At 41.5% G+C, this 11,585-nt stretch overlaps 1 protein-coding gene across 3 annotated transcripts in view; it reads left to right on the forward strand.

Moving 5' to 3' along the window:
• LOC147153071 (FYVE, RhoGEF and PH domain-containing protein 3-like) overlaps positions 1–9,496 on the forward strand; it is a 53,459-nt gene extending 43,963 nt beyond the window's left edge. For all 3 annotated transcript variants that reach the window (XM_086023579.1, XM_086023588.1, XM_086023597.1), the window contains 14 exons: positions 648–784; positions 1,373–1,529; positions 2,040–2,178; positions 3,041–3,099; positions 3,503–3,649; positions 3,732–3,824; positions 3,918–3,997; positions 4,289–4,319; positions 5,099–5,203; positions 5,591–5,644; positions 5,750–5,851; positions 5,956–6,084; positions 7,053–7,193; positions 8,216–9,496. In XM_086023579.1, coding sequence (XP_085879705.1) covers positions 648–784; positions 1,373–1,529; positions 2,040–2,178; positions 3,041–3,099; positions 3,503–3,649; positions 3,732–3,824; positions 3,918–3,997; positions 4,289–4,319; positions 5,099–5,203; positions 5,591–5,644; positions 5,750–5,851; positions 5,956–6,084; positions 7,053–7,193; positions 8,216–8,461 — 1,620 coding nt within the window. In that variant the 3' untranslated portion in view covers positions 8,462–9,496. The remainder of the gene's footprint in view (positions 1–647; positions 785–1,372; positions 1,530–2,039; positions 2,179–3,040; positions 3,100–3,502; positions 3,650–3,731; positions 3,825–3,917; positions 3,998–4,288; positions 4,320–5,098; positions 5,204–5,590; positions 5,645–5,749; positions 5,852–5,955; positions 6,085–7,052; positions 7,194–8,215) is intronic.
• The last annotated feature ends 2,089 nt before the right edge of the window (positions 9,497–11,585 follow it).

The raw sequence follows: 11,585 nt of genomic DNA on the forward strand, positions 1-11,585 counted from the left end.
GGCTACAGTAACAAAAGGTTCCGCATGTCATTAATTACTGAAGACAAAATCTCAAACTGAGCCTTATCGCAAGTAAAGTCTGGCTTTTGCAAACAAAATTTCCAAACACTGACATGATATATCCTTGCTGAATATATTCGGTTATATCATGTTGTTTTTTTTTTTAATGCTTGAGCATTTTCATGTTGCTGCCCAAAATAAGCCATATAAACTTTTCTGCACAAATGTTTCTGTTGATACCTGTTATAGTAACAGACATTTACTTCTGCCTTGTCACTCACTTTCAATATTTTTGCACTGTAAAAATCTTCTCTGTTTATCAAAAAAAGTTTTGAAACTAGACTATTAGTCACTACTCTGAGTTGTGTCATGTTGCACTGCTTACAGTAAAATGAAATTGTCTAATCATGTATCAGATTTATGCATATTGACAGCTTAGCAATCAACAACCTTTAGCCTTCCTTCCTTCCTTCTTTCCTTCCCTCAGAAGACGTGCAGTGTAATGGTGTGAAATGTCACTCTACATTTTTTAAATGAATGGAATTAAGCAACAATTCGTTGTGGTGTATGACCCCACCCCCATTTTTCACTTTATTAACCAAAATCAACGTCATGTATTTTTAACACTTGCGCATGTTTCTCTGCAGGTATTTTGCACTAAGCTCACAGAGGCCGGAATCCCTCAGGATGTCATTACAGGGATCTTCTCCAACATCTCGTCCATCTACTGCTTCCACGACAAGTTTCTGCTCCCAGAACTCAAGACACGCATAACTGGAGAATGGTGAGGAAGGATCCGCCATCCGAGACTGCGGTGCTCAGTTAGCAATCAGGATGATTGGCATTAGTATTACACGCTTGTCATTCTGTTGAAATTGGAAGTAAACGTGTAATTTATCAATTTCCCTTGAAGCTAGCTCTTGGTTTTAATCAAACTTTAAAGGGAAGTAAACCCAAACAATTTTTTTTCTATGTAGGCCCACTAGTTGAAATACAGTATTCTGATTAATATTGCGCTTGTGGACTATAAGTTAAACAGCAAAATGAACCCACTTTTAGCCGTATCAGTCGGCGGCCATTTTGTCACTTCTGACGACTGGAGATGACATCGAAGTTACTGAGGGCTCAGACAACGACCAATCTTGGCTTAGCTTCAGAAAACAGGTGAGTTATCTGAGCTCTGAGCATCTGTGATGTCATTTTCAGTCGACAGAAGTTACAAAATGGCTGCCCTCTGAGCTAGCTAAAAATGGCTGGATTCCTCAGATTCCTCAAACGAATGCAGAATAATAAGAATGCCGTGTTTAGACTATTCTGGAAAAAAAAGTTTGGGTTGACTTCCCTTTAAATGCTGAAAATTGTTTTCCCACAGGAATTCCAACCCTCGTATTGGGGACATCCTCCAGAAACTGGCACCTTTCATGAAGATGTATGGCGAGTATGTGAAAAACTTTGACCGAGCGATGGACTTGGTCAACACTTGGACGCAACGGTCTTCACAGTTCAAGAGTGTCGTCCAAAATATACAGGTGGGCACGTGTGTGTTTTGTTGGTTGGGCATGGTGCCATTTTTCATGTCGCAGTACTGTTACATTTCAAACAAGTCATTCACTTTTTGATACAAAGCCAAGGAATTTTATTGTAACATTTCCTTTTCGCTCCCTCGTCCCAGCTCGCAGGAATGTCGTCATGTGTCGGAATCTCCGTCATTTGTAATCAATGCCTACAGTACACTTCATTAGGGGCACCTGCAGTACTGGAGGATTTGGAAAGAAATAAGACTTTTAGAAAGTCAAGTGCTCCGTTTTTTAGCAGATAGAGGTTAATTTAACTTATTTTGTTTTGACTACAGTTGTGGAAAGAATCACAACTTCATACTTATCAACGCCAGCATCATCACAATATTGAAATGAATTGATACCTTTCTATCAGTGTCACTTAAAACGGAGCTTTTTCTTTAAACCTGAATATATTGCAGATTTTCCCGACGTGTCTGTTGAGTGTTTCTGTTTGTTTGTTTTTCTCGCTTGAATGATCAGAAACAAGACGTTTGCGGCAACTTGACGTTGCAGCACCACATGCTGGAACCAGTGCAGAGGATTCCCCGCTACGAGCTGTTGCTCAAAGACTACCTGAAGAAACTGCCCGATGATGCTCTTGACCGAAAGGATGCAGAAAGTGAGCCCGACGATCACTCATCACCAACTTTTCTCTCTGTCATGAGTCACATTAACACATTGAAACGAGTGTTTCTATGAGACTGGGCGTAGCACTCTGGATCTGGAAAGGGCAGATCATACTTTACATGCTCCAGCATCGCATTGCCCATTTACAAAAGCCTTAAGTTCAACCCTTTGTTTAGTTTATAGGGTTTCACTCATCCACTCCACATTCCACAGTAGTTTATCACAGTGGTGTTGCTCGCAACTTTCAACTGGCTTTCCACCACAGTTAAGAATGACCTTTTACATACAGTATCTTCTCTTCTTAAAGTGGAAGTCACCGCCAAATTTTTCTTTACAATAATATGTTCATGGGAGGCCCGCTAGGCTAAACACGGCATTCTGAGTGATATTGTGTTTGTGGAATGTGAGTTAAGTAGTAAAAAAAATTGTCCAGCTCAGGGGGCGGCCATTTTGTTACTTGCTGTCAACTGAAAGTGAAATCACAGTTGCTCAGGTAACAACCAATCATGGCTCAACTTCAGAAAACAGGTGAGCCATGATGGGTCGTTACCTGACCCTGGGGAACCATAATATAATTTTCAGTCTACAGCAAGTGACAAAATGGCCGCCACCCTGAGATGGCTAAAATCGGGCATTTTGCTGTTTAACTCATATTTCACAAATGCAACATTAACTCACTGCCATATATTTTCAGACCCTCTTTTACCCTAACGTTTGAATTTTTTTTAAAATTATTTATTATATAAATAAATTCCTGGCATTGAATGGCTGGACTGTGAAAAGACATGTAAATTAACAATATAATTTTTGTGTATTTTGGATTTGATGCTAACATATTTATGTTGCTTCTACAGAGGCACTGGAGTTAATATCGACTGCAGCTAATCACTCCAACGCAGCAATCAAGAAAATGGTGAGACGCAACAAAATCCGTCCAACACCATCTCAATGAACTCTATGCTGAGAACACTCATCTGACTCACTGCTGATGCTGAGCTGTTGCTGCAAGTGTTGGTCTGAGGGAGTGAATGCGCTGAGTTGGTTCAGACAGGAAGTTGCCGTTTCCTGCCTCATGTTGCACAACTTGCGGATGTCTGACTGGCTCTCTGTAACATCCATCCTCTTCGTCACTTTCCTCAGTCCGACTTGTATTTCTTACTTCCCTGAAACCTCCAAATGTGGTCAAATGATCGATCGAGAAATGGAATACCTGCTCTTTGCCTGGCCAGCCAAGCTCTATGGATGAGTGTTGTGATAAAACAGCGCCCTCTGGTGGCGTTCATTACACTCACGTTGGCGCTGTCTTATGTTTACAGGAGAAGATGCACAAACTGCTCGAGGTTTATGAGAGGCTTGGAGGGGAGGAGGACATTGTGAACCCAGCCAATGAGCTTATCAAGGAAGGACATATCAAGAAAATGTCAGCCAAAAATGGAACAGCACAAGACAGATACCTCTATTTGGTGAGAGGAAATGTCAGACAGAGAGAGATTGGATGTCCGCAGAGAAGAGCCCCATTATGATTGTTTTTCATCCCTCTCTTAGTTTAACAACATGGTGCTCTACTGTGTGCCTAAACTCAGACTGATGGGGCAGAAGTTCAGCGTTAGGGAGAGAATTGACATTGCGGGCATGGAGGTACTTAGAGGATTTGTTTGTTTGGTTGGTTGATTCAAGATGACCTATTTAGGTTTCATGAATGGAAATCAGTATTGTTCTTTGTTTTCTCAGGTGCAGGAGAACGTGAAGCAGAATCTTCCTCACACATTTGCAATTATTGGCAAACAACGGTCACTGGAACTTCAAGCCAGGTAAAAACACTTCAACTGGCAACCATAGAAGCATTCCAATTATTTTCATTGATATTAACAATTGCAGTCAAACAATAAAATTATTGGAAAATTGTGTCGTTATGCGTTCTTCGACCGAATTTAATACGTGATAGTTGTAATATGTGCATTGCTCCAGCAGTTAATGTTTGTTTGCCTTGGATGACTTGATCTTATCATATCATAAAATATAAAGATAACAATATTGCATTCAGAAAGTAAAATGTTTAAGGTACAGAAAAACACATATATGATGCTTGTTTTCTCTCATAGGACAGCTGAGGAGAAAGAAGATTGGATTCAGGTACGTGTTTTGTTTTAAAGTAACAAATCTATTAAGTGTACCAAACTATTTAGACAAAATAGCACTTGAATGGTGCCTCTGGAATATGGCGGTGGAGACTCTTTGAACGAACACTGTTTAAACAAACAAAGCAACATCATGGTGAATGGTGTTGCGCAATCTCTGTGTTGACGCATTTTGCCGTGAAATTGGGGGGGTCAGTCCTGACCCTTGTGGTAGTTCATCTGAATTAGAGAATGCAATTAGAAAAGATTTCCTGCCCACCCACATCGCGTTGGGGACTTAAACTATTCTCCTCTAAAGCCCCTCTATAATGGCTCATTTAGCTCATTACAGCCGGGAAAAGCTGATTATGAGTTTGGCGGCCTTGAAGAGGAGGGGGTCTCATTGCAACTAGGGGAGAGGGTGAAAGCTGCAAGATGAAGACAGTTGAACATACACTCAAAAGATTTGGATTGTGAGTAGGTTTGAATGTACGACAAGCCAAACAAGACTTGACCACCCCTTGTAACCGGATAGCGTAAGCTAACCGAGCTATTAGACGCCTCTCTCTGTATTGGCCAATGTAGTTCTAAACCGATCCAACCACAATAAACATGTTGGTTAATTAATACCTCTCTGACTATGTCAATCAATACTGAGCTGTATTGTTTTTGTAAAAGCATCATTTAGGGGATACAGCTCATTTTGTTTGATCTCGTAAGAGCCCATCTGTGTATTGGTCTCCTTCCCTGTCCTCCTTCACCAACATCATACTCCAACTCTCGCTTCACACTCAGGTCATCCAGGCCACTATTGATCGACACAAGCAAAACAGCGAGACTTTCAATAAAGCCTTCAACAGCTCCTTCTCGCGGGAGGATGACCACGCCCCGGAATCACCGGTAAGTCCGCCTTGATCTTTTCATTGATCGTCTCGGTGATGAACTGCAGGACATGAGAGGCACCAAGTACATTCGCCATCTTTGTGTGCTTGAACAATTCTCCATGTATGGATGCGAATCATACACACGACACAATTCAAGGCATTCTTCTTTCCCTCGACGGTTACTCACATAGTTTCTCGTCTCGCGCAACTCGCCCGTGACCTTATAGGGAAAGCCCAAGTCAAAGTTTATTCCTATGGATCTGCTTTGACCCACTTTAAGCTGGAGGGCCTGGCGCCCAGCCAAACTCCACTGGCTTCTTCTGTGAATTTAGCCTGACACCTTGTGGAAGAGATGCGTAACTGCAGGAAGAAGGCTGTGACGCTCACGTTTGCTTATTCTCAGGGTCCCTGGTCCAACACCTCCATCGACTCGGATGGCGAAAGACTGCATGAAAGGGTGAGACATGCCCTTATTATTATTATTCATATTTGTCTCTTGTGTAGTGCTGAACAGTGAGGATATCCTGACATTTTTTTTTTTTTTTTTTTTTTTTTTTTACAGAAGAGTTCAAGAAAGAAAGACAAAGAGAAACAGACGTGTAAAGGATGCAACGAGAGTTTCAATTTCACAAAGCGTAAACACCACTGCAAGTCCTGCGGAGGGGTGAGTCTATATTTGGGTATTGTTCATATTTTATTCATGAATAATGTTATTTTTGCTTGTTCGAAATAAAAACCATCAATCAATAAAGTCAATCAATTCCGCAGGCCATATGTGCAAAGTGTTCGAAAACCTTGGACAACAAAACAAGCCGCGTGTGCCCGGAGTGTTTTGAGGCCAGTGTCAGTCTGGAGAATCTCGGCGTCGGTGAACAGAAGAGGAAAGCGCCGCCTGAGGTGAGACACGCACTCAGACAGAAAGCCATAAAACACACACACACACACACACACATTTTTCTTTTTTGCTCTGCACACCCCAGTGAGAATCATACACTCACTGGACACATTTGCAGTACAGCTGTAAACGGTAATGATATTGAGGGCTGGATCGGCAGCTCTGCTTTTCCGAAGAAGGGACGTGTACAACGCAGTGCAACCTTAATATTCAGTGCATTATTATCTAGCACTCTAAAAACAGTTGGGTTAAAAATAACACAATTTGGGGTCAAAAAAGGATCGATCCACTACTTGGGTCGGTTTGACCCAACTTTCTGGGTTGTTTTGCAGTAAACAACCACAAAAATGAGCAGTTTTAAACAAAACAACTCCAAAATTTGGGCTGTTTTGTACAAAACAACACAAGAAGGTGGGTCAAATTGACCTAATTTGTGGGTCGGTCCCATTTTGACCCCAAAGTAGAGAAGAGTTTTTTTGTTTTTTATTAACCTACTTCTCAGCCAATCTCCAAGGGGTCGATACGAACGCATTCATATTGGGAGATCAACTAATCCCTCTCTGGTGACTAATAATATAATACGATCATAGCCTGCTTATGAGGACAATCTTCTCTGCTAACTCAGCTGTCTGCCTGTGATATTGTGCTTGGACACGCAGGCTTATCCCTTCAACCTACTGACCTCCAGACTATCCAGACACAGTCTTGATGAAGTAGGGGAATGATTTTGATTTGGCTTCAGTCAGTCTCAAGCCTCATCAAGGTCAAAAGGTCAAAATTTGGAACTTCCATTGGGCCCTACCTAAATTGTACATATTGGTGAAAAACAAAAATGTGCTGTGGAATTTGCTATTCAAGTATAACACGCAATGGATACTGTCTTCCAGATTCTCCCGCAGTTTGTGTAATTGTGTCCTTAAATGCACTGGCGCTTTATTTGTGCTGAACCGGCGTTGTATCATCTGTTTAGAGACAAGCATCGTTAACAGGGGAGAGCTGCCTGTTGTGTGGCCACCTCCATGTGCAGGAGAAAGGAAAGAGCTGGGCCAAGATGTGGGTGGCTGTCACCAAGGCTGAGCCGCTGGTGTTGTACCTGCAGAGTAGTGGGCAGGTATGACACACATACACACGCACGCACAAAATTAATCGACAACTAATCGGTTATCAAATTAATCGACAACTGTTTTAGTAATCAGGTCATCTTTAAGAGCCATTCATTTCAAATTGTCCAAATCCTCTGATTTCAGCCTCTCAACAGTAATTATTGCCATTGAGCTCGACCTTCACGTCAGCAGACTGATTTTTATCGTTTTAATCAAAATAAGATATTTGCAAACATCTGCTTTTAACTTGGAAAACAATCACTGAACCGGCGATTGAATCAGTTCACGTGTGACATTGCTAAATTGTTGTTTAGATGGTTTTTTAAATCACTTACTATTACAAAACAAACAACAATACAAATGGTCAAAAGCTAATTTTAATTTTAATCAAGAGATGGTTTTATGTGTGCATAAATTTATTTTTGACGCTGATTTGAAAAATGTCTTCACTTTTTTATAGCTTATTGGTTTTTGATATATGTGTTCTTTTTGTGTGTGTTTTTAAGTCTACCATGCGTTGTAATTTATACGTATGACATTTCAGATAAAAAAAAAATCACACCTGCTGTTGAACCTCACCCTTAATTCAAATATATTACAAAATATATTATTCATTAATTTGCTTAATATTACGTTATATTGCTATATTATTATTATGAAAACCTGATATGCTGGAGAGGAGAAAAAAATAGGGCAGATTCCAGAACAAAAGAAATAATCTGGAATAGTTTAACTTGCATCTCCGATTAAAAAAAAACTGTATACATTTATAGTGGAACCAACTATAATTGGTTAACAACCAGTAATCGGGGGAAAATGGTTTTGTGATACTTTAATGCAAATTAAATGTTATCCGGTAACTCGATTAATCGGTGGAATAACGGATAGAATAACCAATTCTATATTCCCAAAAGTATTTGATAGTGACAGGCCTAATAAAAATAATCATTGTACACCCAGGCTTTACTACATCCAGACAGCAGCTGAAAAATAATTACTGATGGTGAATGTGTTGAACTCATCCCTGCAGGACCTGAAGGGGGCGAGAGCCATACCTCTGCCTGGGTTTGAGGTGACGACGCCGTCGCCGTCTGCAAGCGAAAGGTCAGAGGTCAAACACGCAATCCGGCTCAATCACAGTCAGCAAATGTTGCTCCTAAGTGCCCAAGACGCCGAACTCCAGGCCAAGTGGGTCGACCACCTCTCAAAAGCAGCTCGCGGCGAAACCGCCGTGGATGCGTCGACAAATCTGACTGAACACAGGAAGAGCCAGTAGTGGACACGCCCTCCTTCCCATAACCCCCACCCACCCTGTGCCCTGTGTAAAGAGCACACCTTACTTGAATTTGCTTACCTTGGCACTTTTTTTTGTTTTGTGGAGGGGACCACGCAATCCCTCCTGTACACCACTTCAGCCTCGTCCTCACTCGCACCTCTTCCTCGCCACCAAGCCATCGTCGGGATGTTTCGTTCCTCTCCGCAACCTAAGAGGATCTTTTGATGGACTCGTGTTTTATTTGTATTATATCTGAAGATTCCTACATGGTTTTGATTGAATAGGTTCCCTGTACATGATCGTATTATTATGGACTGTTGAGAAGCATTAAGGATTTGTGGTTTTTCCCTGATGTGAAAGTGTGTGTACGTGTGTGTGAGAGCCTCTGCTCCTTCCTGTGTATATGAAGCGTTTGAATGTGTGTGTCCTAAAATTGCGCCGCCTCCCTGTTTGTTGCCGGGGCACAGTGGCAGTTTGGTGGATATTCTTGCACAGTATGTATACTATAGTGCGATGTAAGAAAAAGAAATAAAAAGTACGTTTTAAGTTAAAAGGCACAAGAGGTGTGTACAACTTGTGGCTGGCCACCTGACGCTCCCACTGGCAGCTCCCGTTTAACAAACCCTACCACCGTATCGCCAATACAGTATTTAATTTCCGTTATTTGTCTTAAAAAATAAAGCCTCTGCTTGGTATTTCCACCCTTTTCCTATTTAGACTTATTCAAGATGAGAGTATCCCTGGTTGTACACATGCTAAATGTTTCATTTTTGGATGTTTTCTCAGCATAGCAACACTTGAGCTTCTCCTCACCCCGTGGTGATGTGATGGAGATGGAAGTACTGTACTGTCACTTTCTTATGCCTTTCCCTCTGTACCCTGCTCCTATAAGCACCAGCCTTTAACAAGAAGTAGCGAAAATAAAATGTCGGATCTCAGTTTGCATGTGAAGTCACCCATAAAGCAGTAAAGCATATCATCAATAAACACGACAACGCGGTCAAAGAAGCATACCACGCTGTCCAACAAGCTGTGCACACGTCACGAATATCTGTGTCCAAACCACAAAGCGAGCAAAAGCTTGACGAGATGGAAAGGACGTTACAACATGTGTCGCCGTGTGTGTGCTGTCTCATGTTTTCTAAATATATTCCCGTTGGCTGCTTTTTCATTTTCCCCTTTGTGGTTTTCTAATGTAAGAAATGTGTAGAAGTGAATTTGGGCTTTTAAGTCTTAACTATGTGCAATATACTTGATTCATGACATCGCACCATCCTTCACTGCACCTGTGTTTTGTGAGCCAGGCACACTATTTACATTTCTATACAATTTCTGCAACTTGCTTTATTAGATTCTGAGAAATCAATTCCACGGCGCAGATTTACCACGCTAAGCCTATTATTTAAAATGTAGAATTAAAAAAAATGTTTTTTCTTTGGTGCCATATTGCGAAGTCGTGAAGAATAAAACACATTTGGGCAATGAAAGTTGGGGGCAGCATAGCAGAGGCCCCTTTTTTGGAGCTGCTGATTCTCTTTCCAGCTGCTTCACTCTCACCTGTGAACCGCCGCAGGGTCGAAGATCACGGCCCATTGGCGCCAACACAACCACATTACCTGCAAAAATTCAGAGGCGCAATACCGAGGCCATGAAACGGACATGAAAGCACTTTGCCAAGTCCACAAAGCACTTGGAGATAAATGAAGCTTCATGAAGCACGCGTGTCCATTTTTGACTCCTGTAGATGGCACTTTTGGTTTAACAGAAATTTATAACATTCCATTCACTAGCTTTTAAACCATAAGCGCTATCTTGGTGGAGGGTATGCTGGGAAGGCAAAGCGCATATTCAGGAGGAGCGGTGTGGTTTTCTTCCTGGCCATGCCACACTGGACTAGCTCCACACCCTCAAATGAAGCTTCATGAAGCACTTGGTATTTTTTTACTCCCCAAGATGGCACTTTTGGTTTAACCGAAATGTATTAAATTTCCATTCACTAGCTTTGATTAGCGACACAACAGCCTAGCTCAAGTCACATTCGTGTGTATGTTATCTACTTATGTGCCAAAGTGGCCTAATGTAACAGTTGTGCGACAAACATGAAGTTTTAGGGTACCGTAATTTTTGACCAGACCAGTTTCATTACTCTTAAAGCAGAAGTCAACCCAAACATATTTTTTTCAAGAATATGTTCCCAGCAGGCCCATTAGTTGAAACACAGCAATCTGATTAATTTTGCATTTGTGGAATATAAATTAAGCAGAAAAATGCACTCGTTTTTAGCCATCTCTGGGGGCGGCCATTTTGTCTTCTGTCGACTGAAAATGACATCACAACTGCTCACAATGACCAATCACGACTCGGATTCAGAAAACAGGTCAGCCGTGACTGGTCGTTGTGAGCAGTTGTGATGTCATTTTCAGTCGACAGAAGACAAAATGGCCGCCACCGGAGATGGCTAAAAACGAGTGCATTTTGCTGCTTAACTCATATTCCACAAACGTAAAATGAATCAGAATGCCGTGTTTCAACTAGTGGGCCTGCTGGGAACATTTTCTTGAAAAAAATATGTTTGGGTTGACTTCCGCTTTAAGTACTGGCACATTTTTATCGTTTATCACTTTTGCCAGATCCAAGTTCTATCAGTGACCATTGTGAGTTTGTTTTTCTCTAAGCAGAAAATGTCCACACATTCGTTTGGGTTTAGAAGAAAAGAAAAAAAATTGTTTTTGAGAGATTTGACCCTCTCCCATCACAGCTGAAGAGAATGGATGTAATGGGAAAACTGTCAATTGCCATTGATGCGTAAGCCTCTTACCAGATGTTGGCTTTAGTACACACATCTGTGTGGCCCAGAAACATTTGCATTTCCAAATAACACCCCAGATGACCTGTCTTTTGCTAAAGGGGGATTTGGGGGATTTTTGTAGCACATTACAACATGCAAACTAGTCATTCTTCTTCTAACAACCGCTGCTGTGACTAAAGAGGACCTAGCGTTAGATTGATGGCAAATAAATGCTGCAATTTTCCTCGACCCTCACATTTACAGAATTGTTGACAAAAAAGGTGCTTCACGTTGACTGGTGAGGTCTGTTCTTCTTTTGTGCGGCTGCACCTGTTT

This window comes from Filicampus tigris, chromosome 1 (assembly GCF_054856515.1).
Source record: "Filicampus tigris isolate MCC_2025a chromosome 1, RoL_Ftig_1.0, whole genome shotgun sequence".
Lineage (NCBI taxonomy): Eukaryota > Metazoa > Chordata > Actinopteri > Syngnathiformes > Syngnathidae > Filicampus > Filicampus tigris.